The sequence below is a fragment of the Sciurus carolinensis genome, chromosome 10 (assembly GCF_902686445.1).
Source record: "Sciurus carolinensis chromosome 10, mSciCar1.2, whole genome shotgun sequence".
NCBI lineage: Eukaryota > Metazoa > Chordata > Mammalia > Rodentia > Sciuridae > Sciurus > Sciurus carolinensis.
Genome location: NC_062222.1, coordinates 53,544,149 through 53,571,925, shown reverse-complemented (window position 1 = coordinate 53,571,925; position 27,777 = coordinate 53,544,149). Strand labels below are relative to the sequence as shown.

Genomic DNA, 27,777 nt, shown 5'->3' with positions numbered 1-27,777 from the left:
AGGCTGGCTGGTTTAAATGACCTCCTGAAAATGTACGTGGATCTAGCTGCAGAGTGAGACCATGGAGTGTATACTGGAGTCTTCTGAAAAAGTTCAGCATTCTAGAAGCTAATCAGTCAGGCAAATGCAAAAGCTCTACCATTCTCTCTTTTTATACTAAAGTCACGTTGTTAGCATGTGCAAATTCCATACAATCTCAGCAGAGAAAGTAAGAGAGAGAAGGCCCTTTAAATCCTGTAGACCCATTCCACTTAATTAGCCAATTTAGCAGAAGCCCCAGAGCAAGGATGAGCTGCCTCGGGCTTGTGAGCCTTTCTCAGTAAAGGATCAACTGTGACCTGGTGTTTAAAGCTGTATATTTGTCACAGACCCTGGCTCCTCAACATGCATGAACGCTACGCTCTACAGTCTTTCTTTACATGTGTGGCACAAAGAATTTCAAAAGACAAGTTTTACTATATATAGTTCAGCTTCACACACTTGCATTATTATCATTCAAGTTATAAAAAAAGAAAAATTACATTGATAGAAGCAGGAAAATATCTGAATAAAGTGCATGAGGTAATTCTAGAAGGATCTGAGACTCAGGCTTGAGGTTAGATGCCAGGTTTTTCTGGTGAAGACCCTAAAGCAGCCACATGTTCACTCAACTCACTCTAGCCAACCCAGAGGCGGCTAGGGAAGCCTTGGCTGCTGCTGCTCAAAGCCCAAGGCCACAAGAGACACTGGCACCTCACTCACTCTTGCTGTCTTCTTCTAATAGGAAATCTCATTTCTGTGCCTCTGACTGCAGAACCAGAGGTTCAAGTTTGTACCCTGGCTTCAGAAAGACCAGGAGAACAAAGGCCTCGCCTACAGTAAGCCCCAAATACCATTGTTATATCTCTTTAGGATGACAAGTCTCACTGAAATGCAAATCAGCAAAGAGAAATATAGAAGCCCTAGCTCTCTTCTGCCCCCAGTCAACTTTAGGAAATGAAGTCCTTAGCTAAGGGATGAAAAATTTTTGTTTTTAGAGTCATAAGTTTAGAAAACACAAATTTGTTTTTTTTTTTGTTTTTTTTTTTGGTATTAGAGATTGAACTCAGGGGTATTTTATCATTGAATTACATCCCCAGCCTCACCTCCCCACCCCCTTTTTTAAAAAAATATTTTTATTAGTTGTTGATGAACCTTTTTAAATTTATTTGTATGCGGTGCTGAGAATCGAACCCAGTGCTTCACATATGCTAGGCAAGCAGTCTACCACTGAAGCACAATCCCAGTCCCTCACCCACTTTTTTGACACAGGGTCTCACTAATTTGCTAAGTTTGGCCTCAAGCTTTCAATCCTCCTGCCTCAGCCTCCTAAGTTGCTGGAATTACAAGTGTGCACTACCATGCTGACTATGTCATTCCTTTCATGTCTGTTTGTTCTATCTCAGTTGTTACAGATAACTTAGATTTCATTATGTAAAATTTCCATACCAACCCAAAAAGAACCTATGTTCTCAATTTTCAGGCCTCTTTCAAATAAAACATAGGACTAGGTGTTTTTATATCATTATTTCTAAAGTCAATTTTAAAAATCTTTCTCAATGAATGAAAAGCACAAAACAAACTTAAAAGTTATTAAAAATAATCAACTTTCTTGAAAGATTCTGTCAGTTACTATATGTAGGGGGAAAAGATGGAAAGGTTTTCAATCAACTAGACAGAGTCCAAATTCTCCAGCTGCACAAATTTTCTAACACATCCTAATCATTCTATTTTTTACCTGACAATTATAAAGAGATTTGGTGTTAAGCTGCTTTGAAGCAATAAATCAAAGAGAGAGGAGTGATTAATAGACTGTACTTAGGTCAAAATTTGGAGTGTGTTGACTGGACTCCAAGGCTTCATAGGTTTAGGACCTTGAGCTGGTTGTTTAATTTCTCTGAACAGGTTTTCTTACTCATAAAACACAGAAGATCACACCTCAAGGTTGCTGTGAAAGTTAGAGATTATCATGGGACAAAGTATCCAGAGAGAGCCCGGAACCTGGTGGGAGTTAATCAGTGGGGCTGGCCGGAGCCTCCTCTCCCACCACTGGAGTACCAGCCTCACTAGGGAAGGATGAGGGGCCAGCACAAACGGCAGAAGTGGAGAACTCCGACAAATCCTGAATTAAAAATGAAGAGACTCATTTGGTCTCTGCTCCCAGTGGGAAGGAGTCTATCTTCCCCAGGTCTCAGGTAAGCTGACTACCAAGAGGGGAACTGGCAAGTGGCAGGATGCAACACACTAGCACCAGAGCAGGGCGCCCCGCCAGACCACCATGCTTACTGTGATATGGGGCTTGAGGAGGCCCACGGCATACTTCAGAGAGGACAGGAAGTGATAGTTGGTGGGGCTCCGGTGTCCTCCGTCAGTTGAAAGGTAAAAGGAAACCACACAGCTTTGCCGGGTACAATTCCCACATCTCTTCAGCAGTTTATACACTGGTTCCTTATAGAGGGACACAGCCTCCCCGGCTTTAATGACAAGAGGGTTAGTCACAGTGGAGCACAAGGGTTTCAGGGAACTCCACGAATGGATTCTCACCTGGGGAGAAATGAAACAATAAAAAACATTCTTGGTTATTATATTTCTTTAAGAATAATCATGGTAATAATAGCTGGAAGTCAGAATAGCAGAACTGGTTAAGAAACTATGAAACCTAAATGTGAATCCCAGATGCGTTAAGTACTACTTATGTGACCTTGTCATTCCACTTGCCAGTCTCCGTTTCTTCCTATGTAAAATGGCAATAATAACAACTCTAACTTCACAGATTGGTATGAGAGTTTAAAAATTAGTCCGTGGAAAGGCCTTACCTCTCACGCTGCAAGGATTCTATAAACATGACCTATTTCTAGTGTCCTCCAACTGTCACCATCGGAGACATGAGCTTCTACTCTTTTTACTTAACCTTGTTTTAAAAACAAAGTTGTTGTTGTTTTTATTTTTCCCTACACACTCACTCTGGATAGTTTTACTGATTTCAATTTTTAACATACCATTTTAAACTATTTTTGCAAAATCTGGACTACTTCTAGCTCCTTGTAATTATAAATAATCTTACATTTACATGGCACTTGATGCTTATATAATCTGATTTCATCTGTTTCTTTTATTCACTGTTCATGGAAATCATTGAAGGATACAGGCTGGTATGATTTTACAAAGGGAGAAATTGACTCACCACCATGTTGAGAGTTTTGCTCAAGGTCATGTAATAAAAATGGCAGGGTTTCAACCTGAATACCACATGACTGCATTCTTACTCCACGTACAACCCATTTTCTGCTACAGTAGCACTAAAAATATTTTGATACAATTAATTTCTTTTTTTTTTTATTTGTCCCAAAAGCAAAATAACCAAACAACTAAGGAAATAATCTGAAAGTCTTCCTCTTAGACAGGAAAAAAAAATCCGAATGACTTACGGTGAGTTTCACTTTGGACTCTGAGTGAAGGTCTGACACACCATAGATATAAAATACATCTTGATCCTCAAAGCCTACTGGCAACAGTGGAGCAAAGAAATTTCGAGCAAAGTAATGAAGCATTTTCCACTTTCCTCCAAACTCTGAAAATAATCAAGAGAGTTAGGGGAAAGTAGGGCCAAACAGAGTCCTTGTGCACACAGTCCAGCTGTGTGTGGCTCATCAGGATTTTCTGGAATAAGCGTGTGAGGGAGTTGACAATGGAGGGAACCCCAGTTTGTTAAGGACTCTGCTCAAGTATTTGGATATCACCTTCATCACATCTGAGTGAGTCAGGCAGTAAGAACTCACTTTCCAAAGGAGGAAGCAGAGGCTTGAGGAGTGAATTCAAACATGCTAGAAGAGGCAGTGTTTTGAGCCTAGACCAGACTCCTAGATAGCGCTTACATGCAACTCTGCTTCAACAGCTCAATACCTCAGTGTTCCTTTTTACCACAAACACATGAAGGAGAAGGTTGCATTGGCAGTGAATACCTGTTGCAAATATTCATTTGTAAGTATTACTGAGAACTCAAAGTTTCCTTTTTCCATAGGCACAAAACCCTCTGAGCAAACCAAATGAAGCACTATGCAAATATTCAGTGTCAAGGTCAAACTGGAGGAAAACATCCAAATCAATGGCAATTAATAGCAGTTCCTCAAACATAATCAAAAGCTGTCAAGAGTATGTAAAATTCTGTGTCTCCTTGGCAGGTCTTATAAGCTAAACCCCAAAACTTAATCTTTTAAAATCTTCCTTTCTCAACATTTGTTATTTCAGAATGAAGACCCTTCCCCACAAAGCACTACATTTTCAAATTTCAGAGACATGGAGGAAAAGAGGAAGAGGAAGGTGCTGAGCACAGGGAAGATCTTTCTCAATGATATAAAAGCATAAGACACATTTAAAATTTGCTAAAAACAGAAAATGAGAAAATATTGTCAGTTACTATGTGTTGGGGGGAAAAAAGGATGGAGAAGGTTTTTCAATCAGCTAGACAGGTACCAAATTCTGCAACTGCACAATTTTTGTAACAACACATCCCAATCATCCTATTTTTTTCTTGGCAATTATAAAGAGATTTTGTGATTAAGCTGCTTTGAAGCAATAAATCAAAGACAATAGAGTGACTAATAGACTATATTTAAAAAGTCAAAATTAGAGTGTTTCAACCAGGCTCCAATGCTCTCTAGCTACAGAGCCTTGAACTTGCTGCTTAATTTCTCTAAACTGATTTTCTCACTTTTAAAACACAGATGATAACATTTCAGGGTTACTGAGAAAGTCAGAGTAAAGACCACAGAACCCAGCCTGGAACCTAGCATAATCACCAGGGAAGAAATGTCCGGATACATAGCATAAGCAAAACAATGACCAAACCAGTTCCTTTGGAGTTTTGCACAATTTCAGTTCTCTATAATCCCAAATGTTAGTATTTTCTCATAGCAACAACTGGCAGGGGGACATGTGGGGTAGAGAAACTTTTCCTACTAGATCTACAAAATAAACAAGAGCCAGGTGTGGTGGCGCATGCCTGTAATCCTAACAGCTCAGGAGGCTGAAGCAGCAGATCTCAAACTCAAAGCCAGCCTCACCAACTTAATGAGGCCTTAAGCAACCTTATCTCAAAATAAAAAACAAAAAGGCTTGGGGATGTGGCTCAGTGGTTAAGTGCCTCTGGGTTCAATCCATGGTACCGAAAATAAATAAATAAAATAAAATAAACAAGAACTAACATTTGAAAAGTCCTCTCCTACACAGAAGATGGCTCCTGAGGTAACTATACACTCTGATGTGTGATATCCATAATAGGGGAAAGACTGTAAATGGGTGGTTCCAGAAGTCAAAGCCACAAACAGAATATGCTCAGGAGAATAAGAATTCAAGCAAAAGGTCTCATTGATACACACTCTATGTTACTAATCAATAATAAAGTTTGGCTAACAGCCTAAAACTGTTATGTGATATGAGGCTTTGCCATTAGCTCTATGCCTTTCCAAGTTTATGAATGAAGTAAAATGCCCAGGTGGATTTTTTTTTTAATTTGCAAAATTTTAACTACAAATTGGACAAGTTTTTTAAAGAAATATATTCAAACCTACGGATTCTAAGTCACTATTTAGCCCTTTAAAGTATCACCATTTCAGGTCATAAGAGATGACAGAAAACTCCCAGTTGCACCCACTATGAGCAGGGGATTTATTGAGCCGATTTAACAGAATTAAACAGAAGACAAGAAGCTGCCCAGAGCAGGAGCAGATATAGTAGGCATAGTCACAATCTCTCTCTGGTACTGGTAGAGCATCCCTAATCCAAAAATTCAAGCTCCAAAATTTTCCAAAATCTGAAACTTTCTGAGCTCCAGCGGATACCACATGAGGAAAATTCCAAACTAACAAAACAAAACACACATAAAATCCGAAATACTTCTGGTCCCAATCACTTCAGATAAGAGATATTTAAACAGTACCTGTCTTCTCTAAAAAGGACAAGGAGCCCGAGATGCTCTCCATGCAGGAAGGGTCCTTCTGGAATTTAGAAAACACTCTCGCTCTGCCATTATGCTCTTGTACTTGGGGCTACCTACCCTTCCTGAAGACGCATACAAATAATCCACATGCAATCATTTAAAGCAAGATTTACGAAGGTTGCACTCTCAGTTTCTTGAATCAAACTCGGCTTCAGAAGCTCACAGCCCCTTCCACAGACAGCAAGCAGGGTCAGCATCTAAGTGTCGCTGAACAATATCTCTTTGTCCACCTTCCTCACATCCCAGTCACTGCCCCACAGTCCACGCAATTCTCACTCAAAGCTCTTTTATGTGGTTAGTGCTGATAAAGAGTTTGGTCAGAGAAACCTGATCAAAAATCCAGTTCCCTGTAGGAGTTATTCATTTGGCAATAATAAAGCATGTTTGGAATGAACTCTTTTGGATTTGCATCCATAACCAGTTTAAAAGCCTCACCCAGCAAATGGCCTTTTTATTCTATGGGCTTGCCTCAATTTTGACCCAAACAACTGTTTATATTACAAGTTTAACTTGGCTTCAAATCACCTCTAGTGAAGGCCAAAGACATATTATTCCTCCTTAATTTTTAATGTACCAAAATAGAGAGATTATTCAAACTCATAGTTCCATGCCTGTCATCTCACCTTTGGATAACTGAACTGGTTCAGCTAGTACTTTACTACCTCCCCTCCCTAAAATTAACAGGGCATAATAAAGATGGCTTTATGAACTTAAAGGGCAGTCAGAGAAATGGGCACACTAATGCTTGAGTAGTATTTTCAGTCAGAGAAATGGGCACACTAATGCTTGAGTAGTATTATTCCACTTGGTTGAATTCTCCCACACGGCACAAGGGGCATTTAAGTTCAGAAGGGATGCTTAAGTTCATTCCCCTTTGGCCCTGGAACTTTCTCTTAAATAAATTCAAAATTCTATGCAATATAATTGTAAGACACATTACTGAGGTCTTTGCACATCCCTTACTAGCCTGCTATTGTGACTGTGCAGGATACATAACTCATGGACCACCTCTAGGGCTCTTGGAGAGACAGATCATTAGATGAATGGGGTGGCTGTCCTCCACAGCCTGGGTGGAGAACAGCCTCTCTTGGCCTCACTTCTGCTTGGGTTAATCTGATCCTTCAGGCTCTGAGCTTTCTAATTCCCTCTCCCCACAGGTATTCCTTTCTCTCTCACACACAAAGAACACCGAAAGGCTTACCAAGAGAAGACCAGGAAGGAGCCTGCCAGATGTCATTCAACTGCCAGTACATCGCCCCCATGGTGTGGCCTTTTCCATTTACTATCTCACTGCGACTGCGGAGATAGAATTCAGTTTCCGTTTTGACACACTGGGCCTGCATCACCTGATTCAGGGGAAGAGAAGTCACATTCACAAGTGTTATTGTTTGATGCAGATCAAACAATATCAAACAAATCAAACTGTCTAGATCCGAGAAAATCAGAGGTTTGGGAGTATTATGTTTTGCTTTTTTAAAAATATTTTTAGCTGTAAATGGACACAATATCTTTTATTTTTTTATGTGGTGCTGAGAATCAAACCCAGTGCCTCACACGTTAGGCAAGTGCTTTGCCACTGAGTCACAACCCCAGCCCCTGTGTTTTGCTTTTTGAATAAATTATATTAGCATTAGGAATACCATTATTGTACTAGTCCTGGAACTAGTCCCTTAGCACAAGAGAAGCTGGTCCTATAACAGTGGGTTTGTCTGGGAGGCTTAGTGTTTGAATTATTATAACAATGCATGACAGAGGAAATAGGATGGTATGAAGCTTTTTGGCTAATGATAGTGTAGGAAAAGAAGAAATCAAACACTATTATTGCAGAGCAAATCTACATGTAGTCAAATAGTAGGTTTCCTTCATGGTGGATTTAACTAATACATTCTTAGCTTTAAAAAAAATTTTTGTATTAGAAAAAACCCCACAGGAATTATGGGTTGGATATTATCCAATCTCTAACCCTTTTTTCTAGTTCAAACTATTGTTTTTACATCGGGAGTTTGAAAATGTAAGATTTCTTATGAATGTAGTTCCCTCATTATAGCAGAGCAGATGGTAAATTTCAGCAATAAGACAAATAGACTTAGTTCTTGTTTAAGAGGCACTGAAGACTTACATGCAGGATTACTGCAGATTGAAAAATGCCAGTCTCCTTTATTGCTGCTATCACTAACACTGAGTATATCTCATGCCATTAGCTTGGAGTTGTACTCAAAAGGGGCTCATAAATGGGTCATCAGGGAGAACCTAGAGAGATGGTCAGAGCTGGGAAGTTTTCAGTTAGAGAACAGGATGGCCTTGTAGGGCCTAGATTTGTTCCCAGGATGAGAAAAACAGTGCATTTACAGTCACTGGAAGACTAAGCCCAGATGCCTTCCTATAGAATCAAAAAAATCTCAGATAGAAGTAAGTGAGCTAGTGAGGAATTATGGGTAAGGTGACTTACTTACATGATCCAGAGCCATAAAACTCCAGAAGGGCGAAGCAAAAAGTAATCATGGTTATTTGGTAAGTGTTTAATAAGTACCTACGGTATGTATTTTATGCTACTAATAGCAAGCTAAAATAGAAAAGAAAAGAAAGAAAAAGACATAGCCCACCCTCATAGTTCCACCCTGGAACTTACAGTCTGTGTAGAAGACAGGCTTAATCAGAGAATAACACAAATAAAACGTAAACATTAAAGAGTCCTAAGCGCTGAGGAGGAGAGGCGCACAGTGCTATGTGCTCACACAGTAGGGTAAAAAGGCTTAGTTGAAGAGTGAGTATTGGCCTAAAAGAAGAGAAGACAATGCATGGAGAGAGATAAGAGTGCACAGGTTGTTGGCCAAGAACTGAAGGAGGGCTAAGGTAGACGAGAGAGGCTGGTGACAGTGCAGGGTCCAGACCAAGGAAGGCCATGGAAAGCAGGAGAAAAGTTTGGTGCATCCTAAAAGCAATGGGAAGTCACTGAAAGCTTTTAGGTTAAAAGGTCATTTGACCAATTTTCATTTCTGAAACATGACTCACAACACTGAGTGGAGAATGAACTGCAAGTGGGCTAGAGTGGATTTAGGGAGAACATGTAGAAAGTTATTTATTCAAAGCTTCCAGGCAAGAGACGATGTTAGCTCTGAGCAGATAAAGAAATGCCCTGCTCACTCAGGGACCAGACAGTGGGACCACAGCAATGAGAGCTACAAAGTATGCTGTAAGAAAAGTAAAAATCTCACGAAGCAAGCAACACTGGTGTCCCCTCAGAATGCCCCCAGGATACAGTTTGAATATGCAAGTCTAAAAATAAGTCAGAGGGGATGAAATAGAAAATAGGCCTAAGAATTTTTCTCTGCCAGTCAAGTGTACTCCACAATTACACTCAGGATCTCTAGCCAAGTTCCTTGTAAAAATATCAATCTTGTCTGAACTCAACCAAAAAAGAAAGAGAGTTATCTACTTCAAAGCCTAGCTAGCTAGGCATAGGGAAATCAAATCCCTCAAGCAAGTATCCATGTTTGTTGAGTTATTGTACCAAAGCAGTGTTATAGAGTAACTTCTAGAAAGTTCAATGAAGATGAGGCAGTCATGAAATGAAATCTCAGTAAAGACAATCAGCAGGCTGCACTGAATATCAATCTATGCCCACTACATATTTTACCCTGCATCAGCATGGAAAGCAATCTTTATTTTTGTTTTCAAGATTTAGTACAATCTGAACACATTTAAATCACTCTATGAGTCTCCAAATAATGTCACCATCAACCAAAATAAAAGTATTTTATAGGCACAAAATCAGTCACCAATGCAGTGCACACACCCAAGGCCCTGAATGTCTATTTCATACCCCAAAGTTCTTGAAAAAGCAGCCATTGCTTGATGGACTGTGTGTGAAGGGATCACTAGAGAAGAGGCAGAGGAAATCTTTATTATACTGGTGAGTAACAAAAAGGGGAGAAAGGATTCTGGTCACCACATACTATGGAAGCTGCTGGCCCAGACCTGCAGGCTTCACCCAGGAATGAATGGCACCATCATAGCATCCCACTCTCTGCACCTGCCCAGAATTCCACAACTCCCAGGACCCAACGTATCCCCAAAGACTAGGTCATTCCTGATGTACCAAAGAGGAAAGAGAACCTGCAGCACTTGGATAATAACCCTCAGGAACTTGGTTCAGCCTTGATTTTGAGTTACAATAGGGAAAAAGGGGCGCTTAGGACAGGAGTTACTCTCCTTGGATTCAGATTTATGAAGTAATGGGAAAAGGAGAAAAGTGAAGCAGAATTCTGATATGGCAACAAAATATCAATGTACACCAGAGTAAGTCATTAAGCCATCCATTTCAGGCAAAAGCCAAAACTTCCAGGACAAAGCAATAACTTATCAAGAAACTAGCTCATGCTTAGTTGGATCTAAACTAGATATCTTCCTGATGGACTTGGTAATGGTAGGTTATATTTTCTATTTCTTCATGGTAAATTTAATCTATTTTTCTCAGGGCAAAATATGATAAGAACCAAATTATTTATCTGTGTCTAAATTCTTTTCCAATCTTTGTTATATATTACAGTTCACATACATCTAATTGCTCTGCTCTCACTTAATTTGGACATATGTACGTTTCCATGCTTTGGCACTTTGTGTTTTGAATGGTTATATGGTTATAGCATAGTTTGCTTAATCATCCTTTGAATATTAGGAATTAGGAAAACTGGTTTCCTGTTTTTTTTTTCTTTAAATATAAGAGCTAAAAATGTTTTTCTCTGATAAGTGGATGCTGATACATAACTGGGGGGCAGGAGGGAGTAAGGGAAGAATGGAGGATATCGGATTATGTAGAGGGAAATTAGGGGTGGGGAGAAGATGGGGGGAAGGAAAGATAATGGAATGAGACAAACACCATTATCCTACGTACATGTGTGATTACACAAATGGTGTGACTCTACCTGGTGTATAACCAAAGAAATGAAAAGTTGTACTCCATTTGTGTACAATGAATCAAAATGCACTCTACTTCATGTACAACCAAATAGAACAAACAATAAAATAAATAAATAAATAAATATAAAGGCTAAGAATATTTACTGTTCGTATTAAATTTTCCCTTCTTGTATTGTCTCTTTGAATGATAATATGGCAAAATTTAACATTCTTGTTCTATATTGCTATACTATATTTCAGACAAGATGTTGCCATTAACTGGCAGCAACCAGGCTGAACTTGGCTCCTGACAGGTATTAAGTGGCCCACATGGTATGTTTTCTTGTTGTTGTTGGTGGTGTCTATTGTCTTAAGTCAGGGTCAGTGCACCCCATTTTGCCATAACCCTCAATAATCATACTTTCATCCATTTAAATTATCTGCCAGTTTTCGGTACCTAAGTCATATCAATTTTCATAACTATCTGCAAGATATAAATATTTAGTTCTGTTCATCCATTCTAACACTAATCTCCTCAACTGTAATTTACCTTTTCTAGCTTCATAGGTAAATATCATTAATCCCTTTGAATTTTCAAACTTTAAAAACTTTTAAAATGCATGCAGGACTCCTAACCCTTGCTAGCAGTGGAAGGGAAGTTTCACTGCTAATGTCCCCTAAGAGCCTATCACACCTGAATCTAGTGTGAAGGAGGATAACGAAGGCTCATAAGCACCTCAGGCTCTAGCATAGTGTGGCACACTCCTCTTACAGATGCTACCATGCCAAAAACATGGATCTGAGTCTACCCAAACCAGTTAGTAACAGTGAGGGATAATGAATGACACACACTGCTATGGTTTGGATAGAGGTCCCTGTGTTAAATGCTTGAACTCCAGCTTATCACTATTGGGAGATGATGGAAACTTTAAAAGGTGGGGCCTAGTAGATCTTGAGGTCACTGGCCTCTTTGATCTAGCAGGAATGACCCAGGATTTTGAGTTCTGCTCCGGAATTGTGGGTGGGCACTCAGAATGAGGTGTCATGATGGTGCCATTCATCGCCTGTGTGGGGCTTGGCAAAGGGGACTGTGGAACCCTGGTCTCTCTCTCTCTTTTTTTAAAATATTTTTTGTTATAAATGGACATGATACCTTTATTTTATTTATTTTTACGTGGTGCTGATGATCGAACCCAATGCTTCACACATGCTAGGCAAGCACTCTAGCACTGAGCTACAGCCTTAGTCCCAAACCCTGGTTTCTTTCTGTCCCTTTTTTACTTCCCGGCTTATATAAAGTAGTTTTGCTCTACCATGTGCTTCTACCATGACGTGCTGCAACATGCCCAAAGCAATAAGACCAACTGATCATAGACTGAAACCTCCAAAACTATGAGCCAAAATGAACTTTTCTCTTTTTAAGATGATTACCTCAAGTATTGCCCAAAGCAATAAGGTCCACAAATCATGCAATAAAACCTCTAAAACTGTGAACCAAAATAAACTTTTCTTTTTATAAGCTGATTATCTCAGGTTATTCATTATTGTGATGGAAAGTTGACTAACAAAATTGGTACTGAGAAGTGGGGCAGCTATTGCTGCACTTGAGATGATGTGGAAAGGCCTTTGGAATTGGTTTACAGAATGAATTTGGAGAAGTTTGGAGGAATAAGTTAGAAAAATCCTAGAATGCTATAAGCAGAACTTAAAAGTCAATTCTTTTTTTTTTTCCCATTTCATTTACTAGTAAGTTTATTTACCAACAAATTTCACTTACTGATAAATTCACTAATTTATTTATGTAAATAAATCATTACTATTTATGGTCTTTATTTCACTTAATATAATTTTGTATAATCTGGTGCTGGGCATTGAAGCCAGGACCTCACACTCACTAGGCAAACACTCTACCACTGCTACGTCCCCAACCCTTCATACATTTCTTTTTAAATTTTTTATTTGTTTTATTTTTATAGATTGCATTTTGATTCACTGTACACAAATGGGGTACAACTTTTCGTTTCTATGGTTGTACACGGTTTAGATTCACACCATTCATGCAATCATACATGAGCATCGATAGGGTAATGAGTCTGTCTCATTCCACCATCTTTCATACCCCCGGCCCACTCCCTCTCAAACAGTCAATTCTCTTAGGGCTTAGAAGACCAGAATGCTGAGAGGAATATGACAGTAAAGGCTGAACTGATGAGATTTAGGATTAAAATCAGAATTCTATTGGGAATTGGACTAATGGTCATACTTGTTACACCAGGGCAAAGAACTTGAATGCATTTTGCCCATGATCTGAAGCTTTGTGGGAGACTGATCTTGTAGGTACAGACTAGTTTATCTGGCAGAGAAAATTTCAAAGCAGTAAATCACTCAGGCTGTGACATGGGTATTGCTGGCTGCTTTTGGCCACTGAAAACAAGGAGAAACAAGGAACAGAGCAGAAATTTTTGAAAAATTTGAAGGCTGGCCAGAAAACAAGCACTCATAACGCTTCAGCCAAGGGAAATACAGTTAGTAAGCCAAGTGCTTTGCATGGGAATGATAGGAAAGATGCCTTGAGGACATCTCAGGCAAAGGTCCATCCATCATAGGCTTACAGATGCAGAAGAGCAAATTCAGCTCAAAGGCTTTCCAAGTAAGAGTTTTTTGAGAAGATCCTGGGATGCCCTGCTCATCCAAGTGTGCCTGGGCCAGCAAAGCACTCAGAGACAGCTCAACCATGGTGCAAGCAGACCCAAGTATACCTTGTGTCAGCAGAAAGACGTAGCATCTTCCATGTTATGCTGATTTTCCATGTTATGCTGACTCAAGAAGTCATGGAGGCTTCCACTGAGATTTCAAAGGAAAGCCTGGGAGGCCAGGCAGTGTGTTGCAGGTCAGAGTCCCTGCATGCAGCCTCTGACAGGGTGATAGAGCTATGAGAGTGAAGTCAAAGTTGCAGTGGAGACCCTAGAAAGTTAGAGATGTTAGAAATATGGGACACCTGTCAAGGGAAGCTGCAGAAAGTATGCAAAGCTTCCCATGTGGACTGCTACTAGCAAGGCTACAGGGGTGAAGCTGCCCAAGCCCTCGGGAGTCCACATCCGACCACAGTGTGCCCCAGAGGTTGGACACGGAGATTTAGGATTTAGTACCCTGCTGGTATGGGTCTTGCTTTGTTCAGATCCCTCCTTGCTGTTTTCCTGCTTCTCCCTTTTGGAATAGGAATGTTTACCCTATGCCACTTGGAAGTATACAACATTTTTTTTTTTTTTTTAATTTAAACAAGGGCTTGCTTGCAGCTAAGTTTGCCTTGAGTCTCAGAGGAGATTTTGAACTGGGACTTTTGAGCAATGCTAGAATAGCTAGACTTTGAGACTCTTGGAGGTGGGTGACTGAGTGCATTTTACACTGAGAAATGGACATGGACCTTTGGGGGCCAGGGGCAGAATACTATGGTTTGAATGTCTCCCTGTGTTAAAGGTTTGGTCCCAGTTTGGCACTACTGAGAGGTGAGGGAAACTTCAAGAGGTGGGACCTAGTGGGAGGTCTTTGGGTCGCTGGGGGGTGGGGGGGTGTGACTTCAAAGAGGATTATGGGACACCAGACTCTTTCTCTCTCTCTCTTTCACTTCTGAGCCATGAGGCTCTGCCATGCACTCCTGCCATGATGTGCTGCCACAGGTCCAAAGCAATGAAGCCAACTCATTATGAATTGAAGCTTCTAAAACTGTAGCCAAAATAAACCTCTTCCCCTTATAAGTTAATTATCTCAGTATTTGTTATGGTGGCAAAAAGCTGACTAATATATGCATCTTTGTTCATAAAAATTGAGAGGCTATTTCCCACTGTATATCTTAAAGGAATGTTATACAATCACAGTTCTCTGGAAAATCTCAGAATTGTCCCTTCCCTTTAAAAAAACTGTACCTATATTTACATTCCCATGCATTCTTTCCTAAAGATGGCAATCTACATATAAGAAAGATAAATGCTTAGTCATTTCCTAGGTTACTCAGTCCCACTGTCAGCAGACAAATCTTATTTTAGTTTTTAAAATATGCCTACTTTCAGCAGCTTGCTTGATTACACTTATGAAATCAGTCTCCTTAAAGAGACAGATGGTATAGTGAAAAGAAATCAGGCCAGGACACCAAGACAGAGGTTCCAATTCCAGTTTCTCCACTGTGTGATGAGGTTGCTAGTTGTCTTCCTAATCCCATAACCCTTTCCTCCAGAGTGATGAAATTGTAGCGGGGTTACCTCTTCTAGAAACACCACTCCCAAACCTGAAAATAGGAGTAACTATGTGCCTCATTTCCCCAATTTTTAGATATTTAATTTACTTAAATTATACTAATAATGAGAATTTTCCAATAAAGCTGTTTTTAAAACTAAAATATAATTCACAAAACACATACAATTTTACAGTTTACAATTCTTTGGTTTTTAGTATAGTCATAAGATTGTGAAAATCTTTCCATTATTTAACTCCAAAAATATTTTCATCACACCAAAAAGAAACAACTTACAAGTTGGCCACCACTCCCCCTTTTCCCCTCTCTCATGAATGTGGAAACCATGAATCTACTTCCTGTCTCTATGAATTGCCTATCCTGCCCATTTCCTATAAATGGAATGATTTAATATGTCATTTTTGTGACTTGTTACCTTCACTTAGTGCTTTCAATATTTATTCATGTTGTAGCATATGAATACTTCATTCGTTTTGTTTCTGAATATAACATCATATGGATATGCCACCTTTTCTCTAACCACTCATCAGTTGAGCATTTGAGTCTTTCCCCTTTTGGCTACTATGAAAAATACTGCCATGAACAACTGTGTGCATGTTTTTGTGTGAACATTTCAATTTTCAATTTTCTTGACAATAACTAAGAGTAGAATTGTTGGGTCATATTGTAATGATATGTCTAACATTTTGAAGATTTGACAACTGTTTTGCACAGCAACTAACCCATTCTACACTCCTATCAGCAATATATGAGGTTTCTTTTTTCTCCACATCTATGCCAATTTTTTTTTTTCTTTATGTAAAAAATATTCCAGGGCTGGGGTTGTAGCTCAGTGGTAGAATGCTTGCCTAGCATGTAAGAGGCACAGGGTTTGATACTCAGCACCACATAAAGAAAATAAATAAATTTAAATAAATTTTTAAAATAATTTTTAAAAATTCAAAAATAAAAAATATTCCAGATAGGACATATGCTAACAGTAGTGGGACTGCTGGATCATATGATAGTTCTCTTTTTAATTTTTTGAGGGACCTCAATTCTGTTTTCTGTAATGGCTGCCCTAATTTACTTTCCCAAGACAATAAAGTGGGTAAGTAATAGTATTTTCAACAAATGGTGCTGGAATAGCTAGATTTTCATAAGCAAAAGGATAAATTTGGACCCCTACCTCATATCATATGCAAAAATTAATTCAAAATGGATCAAAGTTCTAAACATAAGATCTAAAACTACAAAACTATCAAAAAAACAGGTATAAATCTGTGTCACTTTTGATTAGGCAATAGTTTCCTAAATAGGATACCTAAAGAATAGGCAAACAAAGGGAAAAAGTAGATAAACTGTACTTTATCAAAATAAATTTTTCCTTCACAGACCTTATCAGCAAAGTGACGAGATAATCCCTACATGAGTTCATGTACATGTGAAATCTATAAAAGTTGAATTCACAGAAGCAGAGAGGAGAATGGTAATCAGGAGCTGGAGATAAGGAGAGGAGTTGGGGAGATACTAGTACCAAATTTCAGTTAGAAGGGAGAAATAAGTACAAGAGATCTATTGTAAAACATGGTGATTACAATTAATAACATTGTACTGTATACTCAAAAATTGCTGAGAGTAGATCCATTGTTCTTATCACAAAAAGAACACATATGTGAGCTAATGCATATGTTAAATAGCTTGATTTTGTCATTCCACAATGTATGTGTATCATATTGTATACCATGAACATACACAATTTTTATTTATCAATTAAAAGAAAACAAATACTTAAAATTTTTAAATCAACTGAACATAGATTTGTTTATTTCCAGGTTCTGAATTCTATTAAATCAATCTGTCTAGCCTGTTGTTGGCACTACACTGTCTTGATTATTATAGTTTTTTAGTAAATTTTGAAACTGGAAGTATGAATTCTCCAATGTTATTATCCTTTTTCAATATTGTTTGGACTATTTGAGGTGCCTGGCATTTCCATGTGAATTTTAGGATGGACCTACCCATTTTTCAAAAAAAGAAATAGGAATTTTGATAGAGATTGCACTGAATTTGTAGATCAATTTGAAGAGTATGGCCATCTTATTTTTTAAATTTTTTTTAGTTGTCAATAGACCTTTATTTTATTTATTTGTATGCGGTGCTGAGAGTCGAATCCAATGCCTCGTGCAGGCTAGGTAAGTGCTCTTATCACTGAGCTACAACTCCAGCCCCTAATACTGTCATCTTAACAATTAAGCCTTTCAGGCCATGTCCCTGCCAGGGTGTCTTCATTTCTTTGATTTCCTTCAACAATTTTTTTAAAAAATTTTTTTAGTTTTCAGTGTGAAAGTCTTGTACCTCATTGGTGAACTATATTCCTAAATACAGGGATTATTATAACAATGTATTCCTAAATACATTGTTAAGTCAAGGACTTAACAATGGTTTGACTTATGATTTTTCAACTTTACAATGGTACAAAAGTGATGGGCATCCAGTAGACACTGTACTTCAAAATCTGAAACAAACACCTGTAATCCCAGTGACTTGGGAAGCTGAGGCAGGAAGATCACAAGCTAAAGGCCAGCCTCAGCAATTTAGCAAGACCTTGTCTTAAAATAAAAAAAATTAAAAGGGCTGGAGATGTAGCTGTGGTAAAGCGTCTCTGTGTTCAATCCCAGTACCACAGCAGCACCGGGTCAGCACTCCCAGAGCCACGTGATCGGGAAGGCAAACAACAGATACTCAGCTGGTTGTGTGTTGCTAAGCAATGATGTTCAGTAGATTGGTTATTAAATGCACTTTTTTACTTAAGATATTTTCAATTTATAATGGGTTTATCTGGAGATAACTTTATTGTAAGTCAAGAAGCATCTGTATTTTATTCTTTTTGATACTATTATAAATGGTATTATTTACTTAATTGCATTTTCATGTTGTTCATTGCTAGTACATAAAAATATAATTGATATTTGTATGTTAATCTTATATCTTGTAACTGCAGAATTTATTTATTAGCTCTAATACTGTTTTTTTTTTTTAATTCTTTAGGATTTTCTATATGTAAGATCATGTCATCTGCAGATAATGGCAGTTTTACTTATTTCTTTGTAAACTGGATGCCTTTTATTTCATTTTCCTGTCCAATTTCTCTGGCTAGAACCTCCAATACAAGATTGAAGTGGCAAGTGAAGGCATCTTGTATTGTTCCTGATCTCAGGGAGAAAGAATTTGGCCTTTAAATACATCAGTTGTGAGGTTTTAAAGATACCTATTATCAGGTTTAGCAAGTTCCTACTCATCCTGATTTGTTGTTTTTATATCTTTCTACCATGAAAGGGTACTAGATGTTGTGAAATGTGTTTTCTTCATCTGCTTAGATGATCATGTGGTTATTTTTCCTTTATTCTACTAATATGGTATCTAACATTGGTTGACTTTCATATGTTGAACCAATATTACATTCCTGGAATAAATCTCACTTGGTCATAGTGTATTTTTTTTATGTTGTGGATTTTGTTGATGATTTTTTCCCTCTATTTTCATAAGGGATATAGATCTGTAGATTACTTTTCTTGAGATATCTTTGTCTGGCTTTGATATAAAGGGAATATTGGTTTCAGAGAACGAGGCAGGAAGTATTTACTCCTTGTCTGTGTGTGTGTGTGTGTTTATGTGTGTGTGTGTGAAAGACTGGTGCTAATCTTCTTTAAACATTTTTGGAATTCACTTCACTAGTAAAATCACCTGGTCCTAAACTTTTCTTTTTTGGGGAAGCTATTTGAAGTTTGTTTGTTTTTTTCTGATTCAGTCTTTCATTGTTACAGATTCAGATTTTCTATTTCTTCCTGAGTCAGTTTTCACAGGTTGTCTCTCTAGTAATTTGGCCATTTTATCCAGGTTATTTGATTTGTTGCCACACAATTGTTTATGGTATTTTCTTATTTCTGTAGGGTGAATAACACCATTCCCTCTTTCATCCCTAATTTAGTAATTTGAATTTTCCCTCATTTTTTTTGGACAATCTAGCCAAAAATTTTGTCAATTTCTTTTGGGGGGTTACTAGGGATTGAACTCAGGGGCACTTGACCACTGAGCCACATCCCCAATCCTGTTTTGTATTATTTAGAGACAGGGTCTCACTGAGTTGCTTAGCACCTCACTTTTTGGTGAGGCTGGCTTTGAATTCTCGATCCTCCTGTTTCAGCCTCCAGAGCCACTGGGTAATTTTTTTGATCTTTTTAAATAACTAACTTTTGGCTTCATTGATTTTCTCTAGTGTTCCAATAAGTTTCTTAATTAATTTGCTAATTTTCTTTTATATCATTTTATTGGTGCATTAAAATTATACATAATAGTGAAAATTATTGTTATATATTTGTATATGCACACAATATAACTATCGTCTGGTCAATTTTATTCAAAGTGCTGAATGTCTGCTTTACATAATTGCTGAAAAGTAATGTTGTAAGTTAACCAAAGATCTCAGTAGTTACAGAACTTCCCTTATCTCAACCATGAAATGGTAGAATATTATATATAGTCTAAAAAGCAGAAACACTGCTCCATTCATTGCCCTGAGACCTTGACAAAATATTAATTTTTCTGAGGTTCTATTTCCTCATGTATTAAATGTAAATAGCAACATGGATGTCTGGAGATGTTACTAGAATTACATGAGAAAATACAGAAAGCACTTCAAGGCCCTCAGTGAGGTGTTTGGTGGACATCCAAAGAATGCTGATTGCTTGACTATCAACTCACCTGATTTCTATAAAGGATTCTGACAGGCAATGTGCTATGTTAGTAATTACTCCTTCACCGTCCTCTTTTCCCCACTTGCCCTTTCATAAAAGTTCAGTGTGGCCTGAGTCTTCTTCCATCATGTCTCAGGGATGCTTATCATCAACACCTGGGCCAACAGTACAACCAGCCTTTGTCCTGAATTCTAGTGATCAAGTTACTTGCAGCACAGGGAGACAAAATGGGCCTCTAAAAAATATGAGTTTCTAAGGGATGTCTCCAAGTAATCATTAGATGCTCAGCAAATATGCAAAGAATAAATGAAGGCACTAGAAGAAGCTATTAAGCTCAGGGGGACAGTAAAGACTGTCAATGCCCAGCTTCTTGACCAGGTGGCAAGTTAAGAGGCCACATTGATGCAGTCATCACTTAAAGTTAGTTTAGGCTGGGCATGGTAATGCACACCTGTAATCCCACCAACTGAAAGGCTGAGGCAGGAGGACTGCAAGTTTGAGGTCAGCCTCAGCAGTTTAGCAAGGCCCTAAGCAATTAGTGAGACTGTCTCAAAATTAAAAAAAAAAAATTTAAAGGGCTGGAATGTGGCTGAGTTGTTAAGCGCTCCTGGGTTCAATCCCCCCCCCCAAAAAAAAAAAAAAAAAAAAAGTTAACTGAGATGTGTTCCTTTTTTTAAATATTTTTTTAGTTGTCAATGGATCTTTATTTTATTTGTTTATATGCAGTACTAAGAGTCAAACCCAGTGCCTCCCACATGCTAGGCAAATGCTTTATCACTGAGCTACAACCCCAGACCCAAGATGTGTTCCTTTATATAGTCTTCAAACTTGGGAGTAAGATGTGTGCAACTAGGATTAAGAGGATGTGTCTGTTTGTGGGTTACTTGGAATACAATATAGCAAGATGAGAAGGGAGAATGATAGGTGAGGCAGGATTATTCTGAAATATTAGGAGAAACTAAAGAGGCAAGAGCCTACTTGTGATTATAAGATTAAAAGAAGTTTGAAAAAGATCTACATGTGAAGAAACTTAGAGCACAGCTTTCTCAGTCAAGACTTTCATGACAATTACAAAATGTGGTGAATTAACAGACTGTCTTAAAAAGTGGCCCATGGGCAAGCACCCTGTTCTTCAGAACAATATGAGAGACTATGAGAAAAAGAAAAGAGGGTGGGACTAGGATCACAGAAGATAGATTAGAGAAAGGTTTTACTTCTAATACATAGATTAAAGATAAAGGCTCTAACAGCAAAGTGATGGGGAATTTTTCCCCCTCTAACATTTCTTGTCTGTATGTTGGGCAAGAAAATCCAAAACTAAAAACAAAACAAAACCAAAAAAAAAAAATTATTCTGATTTCTTTCATTGCAGATCCCATCTAACATAGAATTAGAAATATCCCACCTAACATAGAATTAGAAAGCATCAAAGTAGAAGTAACAAATCACATAAAGGTCAAGTCCAATTCTGAGCCAAAGTTTACTAGGAAATTAGTACTAAACTCTCAGACAAAACCCATCAGCCACAAAAACCAGGCCACAGATATTCCATCTGTATGCCCAGCACCCAACTCTGTACCTTGAATGCTAATCAATTCAGAAAAGATTATTTCTATCAGGACTTTGAATGTGGTTTTAAGGGGGAAAATAAAGTAACAATAATAAAATGAACAGCTGCAAGAAGGAAAGATAACATAAAAAACAACTAAATATGTCTCTCTCCCTCTCTCTTTCTCTCTCCCTCACACACAAATATGGATGACCTAATTTATAAATCACAATATTTTCACAGAATGTTGGCTATGAAAATCTCAAAAGATGAACTGCAACACTTTTAAGGGACAGGTATTACCTTTAAGCTTGTGTTCTGGTAAGCTCATCAGTTACACATCACACTGGTGAAACTTCCCTAACTTGTAAGATTAGGGTTGAAACATTAAAATTCTCTTCATCATTTCATCACCCACTAAAAATAATTATCCTTCTGGCTCACCATTTTCTGCTTCAGTTTGTCCCCAGGGGTTTGTGTTTTCACACTGGAGAAAACTGATGAGAGCAAGCACAAGTTTGGATAAAAATTGACACAATTTAGCCAGGCACGATGATGCACACTGGCAATCCCAATGACTCAGAAGGCTGAACCAGGAGGATTGCAAGTTCAAGACCAACCTCAGCAATTTACTGAGGCCCTAAGGACTTAGGGAGATCTTGTTTCAAAATAAAAAGAAAAATGAGGCTGGGGATGTGGCTCAGTGCTTAAGAGACCCTGGATTCAATCCCCAGAGACGAAAAAAAAAAAAAGAAAAGAAAAAATTGATACAATTTTAGATGCTAAAATAGAAAAGATTCCAGTGCAAACAAGTTTAACAAAAGCTTCTGATCTACTTCAGAACAACCAATATGACTGGAATTGAGTCTTCTTTCTGAGAACTTGAAATGTATACAAGAAAAAACAGGTAAATAAGCAATGGCTTTATCATAATCTTAAATGTGTGCAGTCACAGGCATATGACATGAAATATGCAAACTTAAAAAGTAATATGGAAATATTAAGAAGAAAATATTATCTAATATTCAGTTTGGCAGTTTAACTTTAAAACTTAAACATAAATTTGCCATATAATTCAGCAATTCCACTCATATATTTCCTAACCCCCCCCAAAGAAAGAAAACAAAAATTCATGTATGAATATTTATAGCAGTACTACATAAAAGTCAGCAGGGCTGGGGCTATAGCTCAGATGCAGAGTGCTTGCCTAGCACATGTTAGGCACTGGGTTCGATCCTTAGTATCACATAAAAATAAACAAATAAAATAAAGGCAGGATGTCCATCTACAACTACAAACTTTTTTTAAAGTGAAAACAATATAAATTTCCATCAACTGATAAATGAATAAACAAAACATGTATATAAGTATAAAAGAATACTATTTGGCAAGAAGATGGAATGAAACACAACATACATATTCTAACACATATGAGCTTCAAGAACATTTTGCTTGGTGAGAAGGTCACCTATTGCATGATTTCATTTGTCTAAAATGTCCAGAAAAGTCAGATCTATGAAGATAGAGAGAAGGTTTCTGTTTCCTTGGGGCCAGACGTAAGAAAGGGGAATGACTACACATGGGCATGAGGGATCTTTTGGGGCTAACAAACATTCTGAAATTGGAGCATGGTGATGGTTTCACAACTCCATAAATACGTACAAAAAAATCACATAATCGTATACTTACAGTGAGTGAATTTTATGGCATGTCAATTATGTTGCTATTGAACTACTAAAAATATATATCCAATAAGATACAGACTGTCACATGCACAAATCTTTTTAGATGTCTGTTGGTGAACATATGCACTTATTTTTATGCTCATTCAAAAGGAAAGCAAATACTTAGCTTCAGTAGAAACTGCCTTAAATTTTGCCAAAGTGGTTAAACACATTTACACTCCTACTAACCATGTCTAAAATTTCCAACTATTTCACTTCCTCACCAACAGTTGGACTGTCAATTTTTAAAATTTTTAGCCATCCTGCTGGTTGTGGTGAGGTGTTCTGGTATGGCTTTAATTTGAATTTGCTTGGTCAAGGATGAGTTTGAGCACATCTTCACATAGTATTGGCCATTGGGGTATCTTTTTAGGTGAAGTGCCTATTCAAGATTTCTGTCTATTTTAAATAAGTTTTCCACTTCTTTCATGTTTTATAAAAGTTCTTCACTATGGATATCTTTCTTAGATATATATATATGAGTTATGGTTAGGGGAACAGCTCAACAGTAAAGCACTCACCCAGCATGCACAAGGCTCTGGGGTGGATCCCCAGCCATGACAAATAAAAAATGATAGATGAATTGCAACTGTCAGTCCCCAATCACAGTGTGCATTTTCTCCTTCTTAGTGATGCTTTTTATATTCAGAAGCCCATAATTTTAATGAAGTATAATGTATCAGTATTTTCTTTTAGATTTAGTGCTATATCCTAAGAATTCTTTGCTTATCTCAAAGTCATGAAGATATTCCCCTGTTTTCTCCTAGAAATTTTATTGTAGTGCCCTTAACATTTGAGTCTTTGGGTTTTATTATTTGTTTGTTGTTTTTTGTGCTGGAGATCAAACCCAGGGCCTTGGGCATGCTAAGCATTTTCTCTACCACTGAGCTATACTCCAGCCTCCACATTTGAATTTTTGATCAGTAATCAAACTCATTTTTACACATGGAATCAAGGTTCATTTATTTTCCCATGAAGATGTCCATTTGATAAAGCACTATTTATTGAAAAAATTATTCTTTTCCCACTGAATTGCAGTGGCATCACGGCCATAAATCAGGTAGCCATATTATATATGCATCTATTTCTGGAACCTCTTGTATTCCACTGTTGTTTTAGCCTTCAGAAATGATACCATCTTAGTTATTGAACCTTTATAGTAATCTTGAGCTAGGGAGCATTTTTATGCACAATTTGTTTTAGAACTTTATAAACTCTTCCATGAGAAACAAACACCAAAAATTAACTATTTCAAGTCTTTTGAGTTACCATACGATTGCAAAGAAAATACTGCTAGAATGAAAACCTGAATATTTTCCACTACATAAAACCTACCAAATCCACACAATCATTTACATTAACTACAGAAACCTACTCAGTGTCACAATGAAAACAACCTACCTGAGTAATGTAGATGGTGTCTTTAAATGTACGTAATGGGTCTGAGCTTTGGGGCAGTTTGAAATGAAGTCCAGCCTGATAAAGCATTTTATAGTTACCACGTTCATGATGTTGTCGATGAAAGGAAAAGCTGCTGTTGTAAAACCAGTCCTTTTTAGATGAGACCTTTTGAATAAAAAAGGAGAGCTGCAGATTGGGAAGTTAGCAATAAAACTGCTTCTCTGTGAGTCCCTGACAAACTCGGAAAGCATGCTACACACTGGGGAAGTGCTCAGGCTTTGCTCTGTGGCTCTGATTTCATAAATGTTTTGCCCTTATGCTTCTTATTGGTGAAAAACTAGCCTTGTGCAAAGTGGAATCACAAAACCAGGATTTGACACCTTATTCTAACCTAGACAGTTATATCTTGGTATTTCTCCCAAAGCATTACCTTATCAAAACATATTTCTGGTTTTTAAAACATTCATTGTGTGTATTTTAGAATCTTATTTCATCTATTTAGGTAAACATCATTTTATGTTATCAGTTTATCAAAACAGAATAATAATCAACAGATATAATAGAAACTGTCACAGTTCTTGAACAGGAATATTGTAATACCACTATTACAATTGTAAATGTTTTGGAGCTTGATCTTATTCATTCCTCAGAGCAAAACTGATAAACGTGTTGGACCTTGATAAAGACACAAACCAAATAATGATATACCTCTCCTCTAAAACTCAGTATTTTGTAACTCCTATAGCATAAACACTGTTAAAACAACCAGCTGCCCACATGCAAAAAGTAAATCTAAACACCCACCTCATGCTACACAGAAAAAAATAAACTCACAACAAGTCACAGATCTAAATGTTAAAACTATGACATTTCTAGGTGACAATACAGGAGTAAACCTTCATCACTGGGATTTCTTAGCTGTAACACCAAAACCTCAAGAGACTGATAAGGAGAACTTCCTCAAAAACAAAAGTTTTTTTGTGCTTTAAGGGATATCATCAAGTTAGCAAAATGATAACCCACACATTGGTAGAAAATATCTGCAAACCATATATCTGATTTAAAAGAATTCTACTCATAGGTACCCACCCAGTAGAACTGAAAATGGGTTGACACAGAAACCCATGGTTGATACAGAAATATTCATGCCAGCATTATTCACAATAGCCAAAAGATGAAAATAATAAAAATGTACATTAACCAAAAAATAGGTAAGCCAAATACAGAAAATCCATGCAACAGAATACTATTCAGCAATAAAAGAGTAATGACGTATCAATACATGGTACAACATGGATGAACCTTGTAGACATGGTAAGTCAAAGAAGCCAGTCTCAAAAGACCACATATTGTATGACTCCAGTTACACGAATTGTGCAGAATAGGTAAATCTACAGACATAGACAATAGATTGGAGGTGCCTAAGGCTGGGGTAGGAGGGACAGAGGACAGAGGAGAGTGGCTGCTAAAGGGTTCAGGGTTGTTTTTAAATGATGAAAGTGTTCTAAAATTAGACTGTGATAATGGTTACAGAATTCTGAATATACTGAAGACCACTTAATTATGTACATAAAAGTAATATAGAAGTTATAATCTCCAAAATGATAATTTTAAGAATTTAGCTCTCCAAAAGTTACAGAAAAAAAGTTCTTTTCTTCTATTCCTAATATGTAAATTGTATGGCAAGGGAATTAAATCTCAATAAAGATCATTTTTGAAAAGAATACACACACAAATCTGAAACAGAGAGCATGGAAATCCATACTGAAAACCAAATATATTCGCATGAAGAAAAAGAAGGAAATGGGAGAGGAGAGAAAAATAAAACTTAATAACATTAAACCAAGATTTATTTATCACATTCACCTTTCTTACTGTAGTGAAATATCTAGTTCTAAATATCTATAAATGATAAAACAGCTATAGAATTACAGAAAGAACAAGTAAGAGATATTTTCATGTGCAAGAAGTCACACTTCAGCAACCACTAGTTTCCTTTAACTTTCGAATGCTCCTGAGAAACATAATTAAAATGAATATGTAACAACAAATCTCAACATTTTTTACAATTAAAATGCATCAATTAAAAATGCAGGAAAAAGGGGCTGGGGAGATAGCTCAGCTGGTAGAGTGCTTGCCTCACAAGTACAAGGCCCTGAGTTCGATCCCCAGTACTGCAAAAAAAAAAAAAAAAAAAAAAAAAAAAAATGCAGGAAAACGTGAAAATTAAACAAAAATAAAAATACAGAAAAGTTATAATCTCCAAAATGATGATTATAAGAATTTAGCTCTCCAAAGGTTAAAGGGAAAAAGTCTTTTTCCTCTATCTTCTTCCTAAACTTTCATTTAAATAAAATTTCATTTAACCCTCTGAAACACTGATCAGAAGCAACATATGCCCATAGTCTGCTCTCCTGAATCAATGGAAATCAAACAAATGATGGCTTACCGTCTCTAACGTACTGAAGGAAGGCCAGGACTGATATCCATACTCAGAAACAAATCGAGCTTTTGGGAAAATTTTCCAATTCCAGCAATCACTATCATAGTCATAAAAATGTACATCACCAAAAAACTTGCTCTGAGGATTCTGAGAGACCCAGCCTTCTTCAACAGATTTGGCTCCATTTGAAGGACTGGACGTTACAAAAGGACGACTCTTATCTCCCTAAGTACAGAAATAAAATACTTTTAAGGATAATAATTTCTTTTGATGAAGTACAGATCATTTATTATTTAAAAATACTCTCAAGACCCAGAAATGCCAAGTAGTTAATAGAAAATTAATAGGACCATTTGCCTCCTTCCCCACCAGTACCACTCTGCTTTATAACTATATTTAACCTCATCTCCCACATCAGCTCTTCCTAATCCTTTCGATCACATTTCACCTCCACTCTCATCCATCACAGGTAGTACATATACAGTCTAGCAAAGAACTTAACAACTTTGACACTATTGACAATTTGGACTGGATAAGTTGTGGGGGTGTACATGGAGGTGGGGAGGTCTCATGCATTGTGGGATATTCAGCAGCATCTCTGGTCTCCACCCTCTACATGCCAGTAGTTCCTACCACTGTCCCACCCCCCACCAAAAAATGTCTATAGACATTGCCAAAAGCCCCCAAGGGGCAAAATCACCTGCACCTAGAACCTCAGGTTAAGAACAAAATCTATTGAGTCAGATGCAATTGTAATTAT

At 37.5% G+C, this 27,777-nt stretch overlaps 1 protein-coding gene across 3 annotated transcripts in view; it reads right to left on the bottom strand.

The window, feature by feature from the left end:
- The window catches only part of Manba (mannosidase beta), a 143,449-nt gene that overhangs the window by 50,739 nt on the left and 64,933 nt on the right, over positions 1–27,777 (bottom strand). For all 3 annotated transcript variants that reach the window (XR_007110524.1, XR_007110523.1, XM_047566735.1), the window contains exons 12-16: positions 27,024–27,242; positions 24,575–24,739; positions 7,218–7,362; positions 3,447–3,589; positions 2,305–2,562 (exon numbers count right to left, since the gene is read on the bottom strand). Coding sequence is in view for 1 of the 3 variants with exons in the window: in XM_047566735.1 (XP_047422691.1) it covers positions 2,305–2,562; positions 3,447–3,589; positions 7,218–7,362; positions 24,575–24,739; positions 27,024–27,242 (930 nt within the window). In the remaining 2 variants the exon portion in view is untranslated. The remainder of the gene's footprint in view (positions 1–2,304; positions 2,563–3,446; positions 3,590–7,217; positions 7,363–24,574; positions 24,740–27,023; positions 27,243–27,777) is intronic.